The sequence below is a fragment of the Diabrotica undecimpunctata genome, chromosome 1, assembly GCF_040954645.1.
Source record: "Diabrotica undecimpunctata isolate CICGRU chromosome 1, icDiaUnde3, whole genome shotgun sequence".
Classification (NCBI taxonomy): domain Eukaryota; kingdom Metazoa; phylum Arthropoda; class Insecta; order Coleoptera; family Chrysomelidae; genus Diabrotica; species Diabrotica undecimpunctata.
Genome location: NC_092803.1, coordinates 62,230,433 through 62,249,500, shown reverse-complemented (window position 1 = coordinate 62,249,500; position 19,068 = coordinate 62,230,433). Strand labels below are relative to the sequence as shown.

Sequence of the window (19,068 nt, the reverse complement as noted above, 5' to 3'; positions counted from 1 at the left end):
CAGATAACTAAAAATGCAAATTCATGTTTAAGAGTACTCAGTTCTGAATTTTTATGCATAAATGTTTACAAACATGAAAGTTATAGCGAAAAATAAAATTTTAAATTTTAACTTTAACACCCTGTATCTTTCTTAATATCAACATTTTATTAAAGCAATTTGGCTTAAATCGTAATATTTTGGAGTGTAGAATCTACTGTTTCTTTTTGTACAATTACTTAAGGACCACCCTGTATAAAGAACGCCAAAATACTAATTGTCAGTAAAATTAAAATAAATTTAAAAGTATTCTAAGAGGGATTTTCAACATGGTAATCGGAACATCAAAATAAACGTATTTTAAACTGAAATTCTGGTTAATTCCTAATAACAATAATTTTAAATAATATTAAAATGCCACTAGAAAATAATTTCGGAACAATGTCGGATTAATAATACAACTATTTTTATAATTTTCTATCTAGTTGTTGACAATCGTTGTTAAAATTTGTCATCTTTGACAGTTAGGTGACATAAAACGAAAACATTATTATGTTAATGTATTTTTTTCCATGTTTAAAGTTAGTTAATAATTTAATTACCAATTCTACTAAAAACTAAGAACACAGAGGTGAGTACTGCCTACCTTTTTTATACTTGTAAAGTATTTTATAGATATATTGTAATTTGTGGTGGAATAAACCAAAAACATAATATGCACAAAAGTGAAAAGTTACAAATGTCAGTTTTTCAGTTTTACAATAGATCAGAACAAAAGTTACGAAGAGTATAACTTTGAGATAACGTAATGCGGTTTTAATACAATTATTAGTTTCTTTTTCTTCTTCTTGCTTATGGAAGGAATTTTTATCATTAGCTAAGTATAGTAAATATGAATACTTCATTTACTCTTGCTTTATAATTTACTTTTGTAAATGATAAAAGGATTAAAGTAAAACGATTATTTACTTTAATTTAAACTCTTTAGAATTAATTCTGCAGAGTTTACTTTTATCATCATCAAGAATTATTGAACAAAAGAAGATCCAATATACAGGATGTAACAACAAGGTAGGTCAAAAATTAAATCGCATATTTTTTGACTAAAAATTAATTTGATTTTACATAACTTACGTTAGTACAAATGTGCACATAAAAAAAATTTACAGCCCTTTGAAGTTAAATGAAAATCGATTTTTTCAATATATCGAAAACTATTATAGATTATATATTGAAAATGGACACGTGGCTTTCTTATGGCAGAAATATTTAAATAAAATAATATTGAAATTTGAGCACCCCATAAAAATTTTATGGGGCTTTTGTTCCCTTAAACTCCCCAAATGTTTGTATACGTTCCAATTAAATTATTATTGTGGTACCATTAGTTAAACACAATGTTTTTAAAACTTTGTTCTTCTTAGTACTTTTTTGACAAGCCAGTTTTTATCGAAATGTGTCTTCTTTTTTCATGTTTCAAAATTTCTGACTACCTAACAAAATATGAATAAATTTTTATATTATTACCAGGTCTCTATAATGTTACTTAACTATTTACAAATTCTTCTTCTTCAAGTGCCCTGTCCGTTGCGAACGTTGGCTATTAACATGGCAATTCTGATCTTATTTGCGCCGCTTCTGAATAGTTCGACCGATGTGAGCCCGAACCACTTCCTCAGATTTTGGAGCCACGAGTGTCTTCTCCTGCCTGGCTCTCGCTTACTGTCTATTTTTCCCTGGACAATCAATTGCAGTAGACGGTACTTATCGTGTCTCAATATGTGGCCTAGATATTCAAGCTTTCTTTGTTTAATTGTATTCACGATTTCTTTCTCCTTTCCGATTCTTTGGATTACCTCTGTGTTGGTGACATGTTCGGTCCAGGATATACGAAGAATGCGTCGGTATACCCACATTTCGAATGCTTCTAGTTTTCTCGTAAGCGTCTCCGTCAGCGTCCAGGCCTCCACACCATACAGTAAGATCGGAAAAATGTAGCATTTAACTAGACGTAGTTTTAGGGGAAGAGACAAATCCCTGCATATGAGGAGCTTTTTCATATTGCTAAATGCTGCTCTAGCTCGTTCTATTCTCGCCTTAATTTCTGTGGCCTGTTCCCATTTTGCATTTACGTTGGTGCCAAGGTACACATAAGATTCTACATGGTCAATTAGTATGTTACTTATCCGTAACTGTCGAGCAGGCTGTTGCTTCCTGCTTATCAGCATCCACTTTGTCTTCTTGAAGTTGAGGCTCAGGCCGTATTCCTCACTAACTGAATAAACTCTTTCCATTACCTGCTGTAATTCGTCTATGGTACTGGCAAGGATCACCGTATCGTCGGCATATCTTATATTGTTCGTTAACTCGCCGTTTATTTTTATGCCCTCATTTGCATTTTCCATACATTTATTAAATATTTCTTCGGAATAAATATTGAATAGGAGTGGGGATAATATACAACCCTGACGGACACCTCTTTTGATCTGCACACTTTTAGTGAGTTCGTTGCCAATTTTTGCTCTTGCTGTTTGACCCCAGTATAGGTTTGCCACAATTCGAATGTCCTTGTCGTCAATACCTGTCTTTCGCAGAATATCTATCAATTGCTCATGATTGACATTGTCAAATGCTTTTCTAAAATCCACAAAGCACAAATACACGTCCTTATCAACACCGCTGTATAAGCACCTGGAGAGCGAAAATTGCTTCTCTAGTTCCAAGTGCTTTCCGAAAGCCAAACTGCGATCTATCAATATTTGACTCACATTTATCATATATTCTTCTATGAATGATCTTAGTGAACGCTTTAGTGACATGATTAATCAAGCTTATAAGTCGGTAGTCATCACAAATATGGGCATTTGGTTTCTTCGGGATTGTAATAAATGTTGACTGCAGCCAGTTCTCCGGGATTTTACCGCTATTATATATGTTGTTAAAAAGTTCAACTAGATTATCAAGGAACTGTTTGTCTGATTTACATAGGATCTTTAATATTTCGCAGGGTACATTGTCCGGACCTGCTGACTTATTGTTTTTTAGTGCTGCAATGGCATCTTCTATCTCCGATTTAAGGATTGAAGGTCCTGTTTCTCCTTCTCCATATAGGTGATCATCAGTCCTGTCAGATGCAAATAATTTTTCTATGTATGATTTCCATGTTTCTAAGATCGTTGATGGCTCCGAGATAAGATTTCCATCGCCATCTTTTATGCTGTTGGGTGACTTATTGAATTTGCTCTTGTTTGTCATTGATTTTATTTTTTTGTGCATATTGTAACTGTCGTATTTTCGTTCGTATTGTTCTATTTCCCTGCATTCGTTGGAAAACCATTTTTCTTTGGCTTCTCGAATTTTCGTTCTTATGATTTTGTGGATCTGCTGGTATTTTTCTTCATTTTTATTCTTGAATTTACGTCTTTCATCCATCATATCCATTATCTCATCAGACATCCATTCTTTCTTCTTTCGTCTGTCACGCTTTAATAGAGTCGCGCATGTTGTTTGGATTGCTTCCCTCGATTTATCCCATCTCTCTATTATGTCCGACGTGTTCTCGTTAATGTCGTTTATTTTCTTTCCTAGTTGTTCTCGTACTTTTATTTCGGTTTTTGGGTTAGTGAGTTTCTTAATATCAATTGTGTTTAAATTAGATCTTTTCTCGAGCCGTTTTACTCTCATGACCATTCTGCATACCAACAGATTGTGGTCCGTAGGAACATCGGCACCTGGGTACGTTTTTGATGATTTTATCATGTTTTTAGATCTTGTTGGTACTGCTATATAATCTATCTGATTTGTTATGATGTTGTCAGGAGAGTCAGCGGTGGATTTCCATGTGTAAAGTCGGCGTGGGGAGCTTGAAGAGTGTATTACTTAATAGCAGGTTATATTCCTGGCAGAAGCATATAAGTCTATCACCTCTATCGTTTCTCTCTCCTAGGCCGAAGTTCTATCCCATCTTTATCTGCCGTTGGCGCGTATACCTGTAATACGTTAATATTCACCGGTGTTGCTTGAATTTGTAAAAGCATTATTCTATCTGAATGGGGAGTGAAAGATTTTACTGCCGAATTAATACGTGGGGCAACTATTATTGCGGTGCCGTTTCTGTGATGTGTTGTGTCGTTTCCAGCATAGTAAACTTTATATCCAAGTATATCGCATTGTCCAGAGTTTTGCCAGTGTGTTTCACTAATTCCCAATATATCAATTTTTTTCTTTTCATCTCTTTTACAATGTTACAAATTTACAAATATGTGGTGAATTTTGAAAATGATTAAAATTACCTCCATTTTCTTGAACACACACTCGACACCGTTTTAAAAAGGAAAATCGAATATTTTGGAAAATCATCGGCTTCTGACAAAATCGATTTACAGCTTCCCTGATTCTATTTCTTAGTTGTTGTTCGTTCATAATTGGTACGGAATATTCGAACCCTTTCATAAAACCCCAGAAGAAAAAGTCAATAGGGTAAAGATCTGCACCTCTGAATGGCTAAGAAATAGGCTTATTAGGGCCCCTTCCAATCTAATATCTAGGTTACTGATCGAAAATATATTCTCTTATTTCATTATGGTAATAGCTACATATTTTTTTTTTGAAGGTTAAAATAAGTTTTTATTAACGTTTTAATTTCCACTTCGGAAATTATTCTCAAAATACAAACATTAATAAATTAAACAAATTTTGTTTTTTGTTGCTTGGTGAAAAATTTTTCTAATAAATTAATTTTATCTGACTCATTTATATTGACAATTCAGACCTAATTGTATATTTTAAAGCAGACGACTTTAAAATGATATTGACAATATTGCTGGGTTGCGTTCCTGGGACGACTTTATTGTAAGATAGTTCATTAGATTACATGAAATCAACTTTAACTTGATAATATCCTTCAGAAAAATCATATTTTTTCTGACTGTGGTTTTGACCTCGCCTTTTTTAATTTTTATCGTTTAAATTGTTTGGAAGAAATGCTGGCCCTATTAGGTTATTTTTTCTTCCCAGATGTGCGTGTTATGATGTTTCCTAATGCAATTTCTGTTAAAGGTAGCTTCGTCGGTAAACAAAACATGATTAATAAAATTTGAAATTTTTTATGTTTTCTGTTAAAAACCAATCGCAAAACCCCTTTCTTTTAGAATAATTCTCATTTAGTAATTCTTAAACGGGTTTTAAGTGATAAGGATGAAACTGATGTTTCTTGAATCTTCTCCAAATCATCATGTAAGAAACATCCAATTGAGACGCTACACTACTCTTGTATTGCCTCCGGGTAGTTCTTCAATTGCTTCCAAAATCTCTTCATCGTTTCTGTCTACTTTTGGTCGACCTTTATTACCAACAAGTTGTCGATCAATGGAAAGAAATAATCGTCTGCCTGGTGTATTCCGATTATGATATTTTTCTGCATAACGCCTTGCAGCTGCTGCACTATTCCCTTTGCATTTACCTGTAATTTCCAAATTACCAATAATTATCTAAAACCCTAATTTATCCTGCTCAAACTTACCCAGAATTAAATGCGTATCTGCCATTTCTGAAAACGTGTACACCATTGTAATATGAAAATTCCGTTTTTCTTAATAATCGTAAATGCACAATACGTATGAACTACAGTAAAACAAAAATACTGAGCCGAGACCAGACAAATATAACAATACAAAATCATACCATAGAAAATGTTGAACATTATGTATATCTAGGTCATTTCATCAAACTAGGAAAGCCAAATCAAGATGCTTAAATTAAAAGAAGAATACAACTGGCATGGGGCAAACTAGCATATACCTTGAAAAACACCTTCATTCCTGTAAACTCAAAGAAAAAGGAGTATAACACATGCATACTACCGGTTTGTATCTACGGCTTGGAGACAGTAGCCCTTACCAAAAAATCTGCTAAAAAATTAGAAACAACGCAAAGAGCAATGTGCTTGGAATCATGCTTGGAATATCACTGAGAGACAAGATTAGAAACACCGAGATAAGACGTAGAACGAAGATTACAGATATTGTTTAAGAAATTACAAAAATGAAATGGCGCTGGGCAGGTCACGTAGGCCGATATAATGACAACAGGTGGACACGGAAAATTCTAGAATGGAGACCAAGGACGACAACAAGAAGCATGGGAAGACCTCAAAAAATATGGATAGATGACATAAGAGCAGCGGCAGGCAAACAGTAGATTAAATTGGCACAAGATAGAGAAAGATGGAAGCAATTGGGAGAGACCTACATTTAGGAGTGGATGAAAAACGGTTGACAAAGAGAGAGAGAGAGAGAGAGAACCATAGCAACAAGTGTTATACACCTGAATTTTTAAAACATAAAAAAAGTAGCACCATCTCGATAAAAACTGGCTTATCGAAAAAGTCCTATCAAGCAAAAAAGTTTTAAAAATATTGTGTTTAACTAATGGTACCACAATGATAATTTAATTAGAACGTATACAAACATTTAGGGGGGTTTAAGTGAACAAAATTCCCATAAAATTTGGGGTTGTACAAATTTCACTGTTATTTTTTTAATATTCCTGTCATAAGAAACTACATGTTCATTTTCAATATAAAATTTTTAACAGTTTTCGATATATTGAAAAAAATCGATTTTAATTTTGTCACTTCAAAGGGGTGTAACTTTTTTTATGTACACATTTGTACTAATGTACCTAAGTTAGGTTCAATCGAACTATTTTTGATCCCAGAATACGTGATTTAATTTATGATCTACCTTTTTTTACACCCCGTATGTAATATCTATACAGTAAAACCGTCCAATAGCGACCACACTCGGTGAATCAAAAGATAGTGGCTAAGGAAAAGTAGTCTTTAAAGAGAGAACATAAGAAAATTAAAGCAACTAAAACATACATTTCTTTAAATATTAAATATAATTCTAATTAATTTTACTTTCAATTTATCAGAAAGATAAATGAACACAATGACATCAATTTAAGATTAGATTGTATCCTTTTTTTGACACATTTTATTAAAAGCTTAGAAATATTTGTAGATATGTTAAAATTGTTCTCAGTAATAAAAAAATTTACTAAACTTCTTAGGCTTACATATATACAGATATCATATATGCTTGATATATTTAAAAAAAAAAACTTTAGGTTCTTCTTCTTTAGGCTCAAAGTTAGTGATAGTTTTATTTATGTCTTGTATTTCTTCAATACGGTCGTTGATGTTTAAAATTCTCCATTATCTGTTGGCACATCACTATCAGTCATTACTTTAAATACACTAATTTGTCTGTGATGATGGAAAATAGTTGTGCAAGTTGAATAATATCTTCTTCTTTAAAACCATTTGCATCTAAAGGCATAAGCAAAATAGTGAAACTCGGAGCACTCGATTCGTGGTATATCACTCTTTAGCACCTAGCATAATAAATGAACCCCCTCCTTCAGCGTTACATTACTTCCACCTATATTAGTTTGATAAATCACACGCGTATGACAGACAAAGATAGCTACACCACGCAAAGAGAACATTGTCGTTTTACCTCTTCACGGAGCGGCTAATACCTTACCTAGTCTATTCTTATTTTATCTATGGTATTTAGCAACTTGTGCAGCACCCTATCAGGAATGACATTAAGTAAAGCTCATACAGACACAGCGGTAATTTTAAAAAGGTTAACATACCGGAGTGTTGCTTCTGTTAATGTGACTTGTTATATCTATATCTATATCTTCTTCCTTACGTGCCATATTAGAATCGACGTTGGCGATCGCTATTGCGAAGGCTTCTCGATCTTCTGCGACATGAAATAATTATCTTGCAGAAACCTGTTTTCGTCCTACACCTCTATGGCCTCCTGTTTTGCCTTTAAGTATAAGTTGTACTATTCTATATCGATTTCTCCTTACTATGTGTCTCAGATAAGACATTTTTCGGTGTTTAACAGTCGTTAGCTATTCTTTGTCTTTGTTTTCTCTTCCTAGTACTTTTTCATTAGGTTTTCTTGTTATCCAACTTATCAGCATTCGTCTATGAATTCACATTTTAAATGCTTTAATTCTCTTTATACTTAATACGTTTAGTGTCAACACTTCTATTTCATACAAAAGTACAGTCAAAATATTTATAAAATTTAACATTTTTTTTATCTTAGTTCTAAACTGACTCCATTCAATTCAAGATCAGCATCTGGATGTGGGTTATGACCTAAAACTAGAAATTTGGTTTGGCTTGAGTTTATTTTATTGCCCATTTTCTCTGCTACTTCGTGAATATGATCAAGTAGAATTTGGAGACCTTTAATATTTTCTGACCGAGTTAGTGTATCGTTCGCGCATCTAATTAAATTCAGTAGTTTTTCGTTTATTTTGGTTCCATATGGCTCTTAAGTGCCTTTTTAAATAGCTTGTCTGCGTAAACATTAAACAATGTTGGGGACAAAATTCAACTTTGTCTGATGCCTCATTGTATGGAGATTTTGTCGATGTAATTGTCTCTCTAATTTTTACGATAGCAGCATTTTGATTCCAGTACAGATTTTTAATGACACGAATATCTTTGTCATATATTCCTATATTTTTTAGCATCTGCATTAATTTTACATGCTGTAATTTATCGAGTGCCTTTCCGAATTCCACAAAGCATGCAAATACATATTTTCTTTCATTACGGCATTTTTGTAATAGGATATTTAGCGCAAAAAGTGCCTCACTTGTTCCCATAGAATTTCTAAAATGAAATTGGGTATTTTCGAGATCTTCTTCGAATTTTAGTCTAATTCTGTTGTGAAGTATTTTTAGGAAAATATTAAGAGTGTAGCGCATTGGGCTAATTAATGGATATTATTTTCTAGCAGTATGTTTTTTCAGGTATTGTTACAAAGATGAACTTAAGCCAGTCTGAGAAAATCACTACAGTGTTGTATATTGCATTAAAAAGTTTTAATAGTATTTTTATGTTATCTTCATCTAGAAGCTTCAGCAACTCAGTTGGTGTATCATCTAGACCAGTGTTTCCCAAAGTGGTGGGTAGCGACCCCCTGGGGGGTCGCCATGAGGTACTAGGGGGGTCGCCGAACATTTCCAAAATAAGACAAAAGCACCACTTTGTTAGATCATGTATTTTTATTTTAACAACGCCGTAAATAGAAATTAACAATTAATTATCAGACGAAATATAAAACTAAATATTAAAGTCCGTAAAAACAAAAGAGTAAAACAAAGTCAAATATTATAATCTTAATGAGAGCTATGCGCCTGTTTCTGTGAAACTAATCTTTCAAATCTAGGCTGTGTATTTGAGACACATACAATTATATCATTTTCAAGTACGAGACGATTTCTGACTCTTGTTTTAATGGCAGTCATAGACGAGAAACTTAACTCACACAAATATGATGTTACAAATGGAACCAAACATTTTACAGCTTCACTCGCCAACTGGGGGTATTCCTGCATCTTTTCGGTCCAAAATTGGTCCGAGTTCTGGGAAAAAAATTGGAGCTTCAACATTCCATCACTTGATATTTCAATAAGTTTTTCTTTCATGTTTATTGGTATTTCAACATTCTAAAAGGAATCGGCTGAAAACGGATTTAGTATCCATCTGCAACTGTCGTAACTGTTTTGAATTTCTTCGGGGACATAATCACAGAGCTGTTGTTTTAAATTGAGCAAAGTAACATGCATGTCAGCAAAACCTTGTTCAAAATTTGTAGCACTGTAATTGGATACATTTTCCATAATTTCCTGAAGGCACTGGAATAAATCGAGTTGTTTTTTGACAAGTGAGATCGACCATAAATCGATTTTTCTTAGAAACGCCTTAATTTTATCTGTGGCTGTAATTATAAATAAATACACGACTTTGTAAATTACTGTTTAAAATATTTAATTGCTCGAAAATATTAGCAAGGAAACCTAGTTTCAGAAGCCAAATAGGATCGGAAAATTGATTTTCATATGGGGACTTCTCATCTTTCAAATACATTAAAAGCTCTGCTCTTAAGTGAAATACTCTTTTTAATACGTTGCCCCTTGAAAGCCACCTTACTTCGGTGTGATAGAGAAGATTTTCAAATAAAGCACCCATGTCTTCGCAAATTTTTCTAAAAATACGGGTCTGCAAAGCTTTTCCTTTAATGGAGTTTACAACTTTAATGATGGTTTTCATAACACAGTCCATTTCACGAGGTAAAGCTTTGGACGCAAGAGCTTCTCGATGTAAAAAACAATGTCTCCATTTGGCATTAGGCATTATTTCTTGTAATTTGACGACAAGACCAGATTTATGTCCTGTCATAGCTTTAGCACCATCTGTGCATATAGCAATACATTTACCCCAGTCAATATCATATTTACTTGTACGTTTCACAAAAGTGAATAAAATAAAATAAAATATCTTTTTGAATGCCATTATTTGTATCATATCTTACAAACGTAATGAATTGGGCACAGTTAGATATATCTGTGGATTCGTCCATTTGAAGAGAGAAGTACGTGCATTTATTAAGATTTTCCACAACTTGCGCTTGAATATCTTCTGCCATATCACTAATTCTTCTTTGGATAGTATTATTTCACAGAGGTATTGTATTTAATTTTGCAGCCTCTCTTTCCCCACACATTATATCTACCATTTCAACAGCTGCTGCAAAAATCAGATTTTCAGCAATTGTGTGCGGATTACTAGTTTTGGCAACACGATAAGCAACTTTATAACTTGCTAATAATGCTTTTTCATTAGTAGTGGTTGCCAAGGGAAAACTGTCTTGCTGTTTGTGAAGGACGTTCAGCTTTCTTTCAAAGAATTCTACAGGCTTGTCTTTTTTATCTGGATGTTTGCTATTTAAATGTCGAAGTAACTTTGATGGCTTCATGCTTTCTTTTGACAAGACTTGTCCACAAATAACACATTGTGCTTTATTGGAAATAACGGTAAAACCATATTTAAGATATTCATCAATGTAGAATCTGTTTTTCTTTTTATTGCTGCTACTGCCACTTTCAGACGTAGATGGTTCTGCATTTCTTTTTAAAAACTTATCCATAATTTATAATTTATCGTAGACGTAAATACATGAACGGGAATACGTAAGTCGTAAAATATTTACTCATTACTCAACATCGCGTTCGCCACCATAGGCTGTTTGGATTCGAACTGAGGTTTCGTGGCGCATCGCCGCTTATATAAAGCCAAAACGAGGCTACGAGAACGTTCCAGAGTGCCATCTAGTAGCGAGCGCTTTCGCGATTATCATGGAAGAGTTTTGCGATGTAGACACAAGCTAATATGTCGCGGTGTACAATGTGCAGTCGACTTCTTATTATTTATTTTTATTGTAAATGCTATTCTGGCAGAAGTACCTAGTACTAATTACTAGTGGGACAGATCGCAATCATTAAAATAATTGATTAAAATAATTGTATTAAAATAAAATAATTGTTTTTGATTTAAACTTAAACAGTAAAGTAAAATTTAATTTGAGAAACCATCAGATAATTGTAAATTAGGCACGCTATTTCTGTCAAATAATATTGAATAAATGAGTGGGGGGAAATTGGGGGGTCGCGAACAAATTTTTTAGCAAAAAGGGGTCGCGGTTTAGATAAGTTTGGGAAACTCTGATCTAGACCACAAGCTTTCCTAATTTTAACATTTTCAAGCGTGTTCTACCTCTGATTTCATAATTTCTGGGTGGTCTGTACAATTTTGGTAGGATTCGGTAATATTATTTTTGTCATCTTCAAACAGTTGTCATACTCTATGCAGTTGTCATACTCTTCTTATTTCGTTCTCATTTACAATAATTTTGTTGTTATTGTCAATTTATAAAGAGTGAACTCATTTTTAAAGTATGTTGCTTATTTGTTTAACTTTTTTGTGCAAATTATAAAAGTCATGCCTAGATATCACATCTTCAAATTCGTCGGACCTTTCTCTCATCCTTTTTTTTTGGCAATTGTATCTTCTTTTTAATATTTTTGTGTCGATGTCCATATTCTGTTTTATTCGATTTTATAAGTCGACGTTGTTTTATCAATTTAAAAATGTCTTTTGTCATCCAATGATTTTCTTTAATCAAGTTGCTTTTATAATCATTGTTTACGGAGATTTTGTTAACTTGGTTTTTAAATTCATTCCATAGTTCATCTGGATCTTGTGGTTGTTTTTCGATGTTTTTTATTCCATTGATAAATTCTTCTTTTAATGTTATTTTTTATGCTTATATCGTAAAAATTAATTATATTGATTTTTGGTTTTTGTCGTTGGATTCGTTTTAACTTTAGTTAAATACCTGCCACAAGGGTTTGGTGATCCGATCCAATATCTGCTCGAAATTTAGTGACTTTTTGACGGCATTGCGGAAGCGCTCACTTACAAGTATATAATCTATTTGGTTTCTTGAAGATCCAGGGTTGCTGCCATCATCAAATGAGGCTTTCCAAGTATAAACGTCACTTCGGTAGTTTATGCCAAGTTTTTGCAATAACTATGTCGTTATTTCGCCGATATAATGCCGTTATAATTAAACTTCATGTTTATGAAGCTTCTGTAAGATGTCAAGAATGTATGCGTATATATATATATATATATATATATATATATATATATATATATATATATATATATATATATATATATATATATATTAACTTAATTTACCGAATGAATGGACATAAGCATTTAGGCTCCAAATCTCCTTTAAAATATTAAGAACAATTTATCATAGGTAATTATAAGTTCGTTGCGTACGAGTACAAAATCTCTGATTACTACTGATTCTGATCAGTTTTTGTTGTAATGATAATAAAGATAAACCGCATACGATGGGTTAGCCACGTGTTAAAGAACCCTGGAAACCCCACGAAAATATCTATGTATCACAACCCAGTAGGAAGTAAAACTGTAGGAAGTCCTACACTAAGATATCTAGACGACGTGGAAAAGGATCTGAGGTTGGCATTGGCGGATGCAGAAAAAAGGCATTTGATAGGGAAGAATGGAAGGATGAAAGATAATGATGACAGCAGGAAAAAGTAACTACTGCAAGAGAAGATCGTGATATATTAAATAAAATTATTAAAAAAAGGGAACGAGTTGAGCGTTTTAAGTTTTAAACGTGTATTTCTAACAAATTTTGTCCTTCGTACGCAGATAAAAAGAAGAGAGTAGGTATATAAGTTATAAGTAAGCTGTAAGAAAGAAGAAACTTTGAGCATTTGAAATTCAATTACTTATTTACAATTACAAAAGCAGATTTTGGATACATAACTGACTTCTGCCATCGAGTGACAAAATGAGATATACAGTGATATAAGAAGCGAAACTCAAATAGCTCAACTCAAATATTTTTTTCATTATTTGACAACTTTTTATCAACGGGCACTCGGTGTTAGCTTTAATTCACAATCTAGTAACTGTCATATATAGCTAAACGAAATATTATGACAATTATTTGTCTCATTAGACAAATCGGTGTGTTTGTCACTTTATCAATGTAGGTAAAAAATAATTAAGAAAAGCTTTAAAAAGAGGTGAGTACTTTCATAATAAAAATATTGGTAATGATTGTACAAAGTGTCTAAAATATTGATTTTCTGACTAGTTCACGTAGCAGTTTAACTCATTCATATTATTTAGTGAAGTTATGTGCTCGAAATGATTTTAAAGTATACAAAGATGATGACCACATTTATACAATTTAAAACTTACATAACTATCATCTTTAACATAACCAAATGCTTCATCATCATTAATCAAGGCTACCATAATTTTAATACTTATTTAATATACTTTTTAAATTGTGAATTTGAAGAATAAAACAAGCGGACTTAAAGCTTAATTTTATGTAACTAACAAAAAATTTTCACAAAAATTGTTCAAGTATATAGCATAACTTAAAATAGGTTAGGTTTAATATAAGTGTTAAATGGGCGTTTAACCATCCCCATCTTTTCACTCGACTAAGGAGGTCTTTTGTGGCTCATCACTATGTTAATTGCCCTTTTAGCCCAGCCTTTTTACCAAACTCTATTATGGCCTTTATAACTTGTACGAAGTCGAGTTAATAATGCTCAAATGTTTTAAACTTTTCCTATACAACTCTGGGTAGTTGCACAGTCTATCTTCAGCTTGACGGACTCTGTAATTCACGCTTTCTGTTAGTCCAATTTTGGTTATGTGCCCCTTAAAGCGACAGTGTCCTGTTAGGAGATCCATGATAATTCGCAGATCATTCCTATTCATGTCTAGTAGATCTTTAGATTTCTTATTCGAAGGTTCATATATAAAAACATTCAAATGTTTAAGATCTGTTTATTCATACCAGTATTTACGGTTCATCTGTAGTACCTAGTCTGATATCATTCTTTTGGCTGAGTTTCATGCGACGCGAACGAAAGTTTCTGGACCTACAAATGTTTTTTTGGTCCTGCGCAGGCAAGTAGTTCCGTTTTTTCGTTCACTTCAGTACTAGTATATTCATACACCCAAAGTAAACTTACTTTGTTTCTTTTTTTGATCCGAACCAGATTCAAAAGACAGTAGCAAACTAACTTGGAATCAATTTAATTTGATTCCAGTGTCTTTAATGAAGCCTAACTATCCAATATATCCAATTTTTATGTATCTATTCCTGTAGTTATTTCTTTTTAGTTCCTGCAGACACATCTTTACAGCATAAGTTGTATTTAAAATATAATGGAGTGATTAACAAAGCTTTCACTAAGGCGTAGTCCTAGTTTTCCTTTTTTACTCTAGCTCCAACTCCTTCATAGGTTTTACCTCCATCTGTATACAAGCATTTATCTGCTATTAAGAGATTCGTTTTGTTTAACTCTTATTTGTCCCTTTCTAGAAAGACTACGATAAACGGTTTTTCAAAATTATTTGTCGGTTACATTTTATCTGGAACCATCTATTTTCTCCATCCATGTATGTAATGAAGGGAGGTCAAGTATAACCTTCATGAAGGCGATTGGGGTAGTTGACTTATTGAGATTCTCTTTGGTGGTCTTTAGTTGATATTAAGACAACCATGCTAGTACGCTATACGAAATAATAGTTCTGAATGTAGTCATATATAACCAGTACATTGTTTGAGTTCGATATCCCATCATTTTCCACATATCCTTCGACATTTTCAAAGATAAAGCTTTGCTTTGTTGGATATTCTTTCTAGATAAGTGTTCTATGTAAACCGTTTATCTAGCATTACTCCTAGATACCCATTTGACCTCATTTGCTTCTTTGACAGTTTCTTCACATAGAACGGTCATCCAGATGTTCCATCTCCTTTAGCACCACTTTAAGGCAATTTATTTTTGTTAAGATTCGATTTGAGATATTCATACTCTTTTTATGGCTAAACTTTGTTTTTGAATGTTGATTTATATAGCAGGTGTTGCTTTTAACAAACATCCCAAGGTCACGATTACGAAATTCGAATGCTAAAGTGACTTCACAAAATTTTAATTAATTAAAATCAGTAATCTTTTGTGATGGATAGAGATGATCGAAAAATAAGTTTAGAGAAGGGTATAAAGTGCTGGAGTATAAGAGCACGATACAAAGTGATCATTGCGGTATTTCAATGGTTGCGGTGACAGTGCTACTAACGTGCACCCAATAGATCTAATGACTGAAGAACGCACTAGCACTAACGTAATGGAGATAGTGATACTGGTGAATGAGTGGCAAAAGAGTTGGACTACAGAGATGGGAAAGCATTATTAGATCAGGACGTGGCTTTTTAAGTTTCAAAGTCGATGAATAATATAACTTGGGGTAAACTATCATCTCTTCGAAAGGAGTGCTACACGAGTCTTAACTGATGGAGTTCTTATTAGGTAAAAATATCACAACTCGCGTCAGATAGTTTTTTTAAATATTTTTTCCCTGACTGCGATAAAAAGCTTAACTAGCGTCCTTATTAGTTATTAACGACCAACAAGCGAAAATAAAAACGTCGACTGCAACAAAATAGGATTAAATGATGAAAAAGTTGTGAGCAAATATTCATGAATGTTAGGGATTAGGGTGTTATATTCACAATCCGTGTAAGGTTGTAGATTTTTATTAAACGAAAGATTGAGCGACCGGTTTGGCTGTTTACAAGTTATACATCATCATCAGGCCCTCAAGAAACTAAAGCATATTAGTACAAAGAATTATGTAAATGTGTCATCAGTTTGTTGACACACACATACACATATTTCAGAGCCCACCCATGCGTCCAAGCTACTTAGCATAATTCATGTATTTATCTTAGGTTGTTTTTGTTTTTAGAAGAGTTTGGAAGGATGTTGCCTATGCGTTATACTTTATGTATCTTTTTAATAATAATAATAGTAAATCTTTTTAGACTTTTTTATATTGCATAAGAATAAGTAAAAATAATTGCATTAGATGTTTTTTCTTCTTGGGCCAAACACATACACGAACACAAATATACATTTTTATAAAATAGTGTCACAAGATGGTCCTGGTTTCATGTTTTATTTTTACTGTTGAAAGAAATAAAATTGAAATTATTAATTTTCTTTTTTGTGTGACATTATTAATTACTTTTTAGCGTTACATGTTATGACGAACATAACTTGAGTCATTTTTAATTTTCCCAATTTTTTGAAAGTATAAATAATAAATTTTTGACTTAAAAACATTGCTCAATATTGTTCTGAAATAGTTTTTTTTATGTTATTTTCATCAATAAATTTAAAAAATAGAATAAGAGCTAACTAACTAGGTTTTACATTTTTAGGATATTATAGTATTTATACAACATTGAATCAAATATTTTCCATGGAGCAAAACCGTCCTGAAAACACTACCAGTCAACAACAAAATGTTCACTTGCACATGCACCATATGTGCAATTGTCCAGGAAACGTCTATCCCACGTATTACCCAGCTGTTGGTTATAGAAGTCCCGTGCCATCACTAGTAACCTACCAACCACCGCCAGTTTCCCGGCAGTTTTTACAGCACTATCAATACACTCAGTACAATGTTGGAAATCAGTATTCGGTTCCTATAAGTCACGTAGCTAGTAATACACCGATATACAATACGACTTCTGTGACCAGTACTGACGTTGTATTTGGGGGAGTTGCAAGGGACCAACAAAGAGAGAAGGCTAGTTCGCAAGAAGAAAATGGTGATGTTGAACGGATCAATGATAGTTCTACATTTGACTATTCTCAAATCACTTCCCCCGCTAGTGAACTTTTATTAACAGTAAGTTAACATTTTCTTCTATATTAGCACCCCAGAGGTAATGTGTGCTAAGTCACATTTTTAAGTGAAATAAGTTACGTATACTTGTGGATCTACATTATTAAATTCTATCTAGGAAAAAACACATTTTCTACTTGCGGCATTTAACCAAAAGATGGCGGTCTATTGAGTTAAGTTCTGTTTTCGAATCAAGGTAAACAATTTTAAGGAAATTGGTCGCATTAAAGTGAGATCATTTTTTAAGAGAGGTAAATATTGTTATAAATGTGTTTTTGGTAACTTGTTTGTTGTAGCTAAATAGTGTATTTAAACAACACAGTTTCATCACAGAAAAAATAAACTGTGAGTACATTACCAATTTAATAAAAATTAAATAATATTAAATATTAAACATAACCAAAAATTCAATACAATTCAACACATAAATTATCCTGTTTTTGGTTTTTTGAAAACTTTAATAAGTCGAACCAATTAGCGGATACAGAGCCGGCTCAAGAAAAATTGCATTAAATGAAGAAAACAAAAATTTAAAAATGGATGATTTTGAAAATATTAGCATACCTAATATATCATCAATACCGACATACCCCAATGCATTAAGCAACTTCAATTTTCCTTCAAAAAAACAAGCCATTATTCTGTCAGCTATCCAAGGTATTAGAATATATAAATACATAGTAGCCATAGGACCTCTACTCACACCAAAAAATGTTACTATAATAACTTAAGTTACTATATAATAATACTAGCACAGTAGATACCTTACTAAATAACTATAAAACTGTAGTTATCTAGGGCAATGAGATTTACTCATGAGCACTTATTACTCTAGCAAGGAGACTAGTAATATCAAACATCTGCTCCAACATCCCAAACAGTATTATAGGAGATAAACTTGAACAACTAGATCTAATTGCAGTATTTAAATTAACGTTTTTGGACAGGGCATGCCCGAGTCTGAGTATAGCTATGTCTTAAGCTTTAGACGACACATATATGTCTCTCGGATACTTACCAAACCAATTTCAAACTTAATATTAAATATATATTACAACACTCCTTATAGAATCTTCCTATCTCTAGATAATTTAAATTGCTCGCCATATAATATTGTTGGCCACAAAGATAAAAACTGCATATCAACATCAACTGGTACAGAAACTCTTAAAGATCGACCACAAGTAATAAAAACATATACCGTAAAACTCGAATCCATAGTAGTAAATCAAAATAATTTAGCAACAAACATTTCAGATGATACAACCAACTATTCCAACCGTATTGCTGTAGATACCTAACGACAAATGATTCGCTTATTGTACACAATATACCTACAACTAACACAAAAACAATAATGCTTAAATAACCAATCAAGCAAAAAAGGCAAATTTCAACATCTCCTGAAAACTCAGAAAATAAAAACCTAAACAAAACTTTTATAACTCCAAAAAAATCCACACCTAAAAAAAGAAGAAGGCTTTATATATCTAAGTCACATTAAAACCAATTAAAAACATTTCAATGACAGCATTTCCAGCATATACGCGAAATTTCACTGAATTATGCGATCTCATTATGAACACAATTTTCAATCAAGATCAAAATTTTCTGAAGTCACAGCTAAAAACTATACAAAAGATTTTGGCGGGTTATACACCTTAGCAGAAATGATTTATTCAAAATTAAATGATAGACGCATAAAAAATAATATCACAAGAATTATAAGGAAAATAAATTCAACATATGAATCTTCCCTCTCTGAAGAAAGCGACTACAATTTATCTCGATAGTTGAATTAAATTTATTCTTCAATGGAACTTAAATGGCTATTATAGCCTCATTGAAAACATTAAAATGCTATTCAATGA

The 19,068-nt window shown here is 32.6% G+C and overlaps 1 protein-coding gene across 2 annotated transcripts in view; it reads left to right on the top strand.

Moving 5' to 3' along the window:
• Window positions 1-494: 494 nt before the first annotated feature.
• mtsh (mitoshell) overlaps window positions 495-19,068 on the top strand; it is an 80,644-nt gene continuing 62,070 nt past the window's right edge. The window contains exons 1-2 of one of the 2 annotated variants that reach the window (XM_072543624.1): window positions 495-610; window positions 16,725-17,200. In XM_072543624.1, the coding sequence (XP_072399725.1) occupies window positions 16,766-17,200 (435 nt within the window). In that variant the 5' untranslated portion in view covers window positions 495-610; window positions 16,725-16,765. Of the gene's footprint in view, window positions 611-13,393; window positions 13,498-16,724; window positions 17,201-19,068 lie in introns of those variants that run through there. The other variant, XM_072543630.1, reaches the window with a different exon arrangement.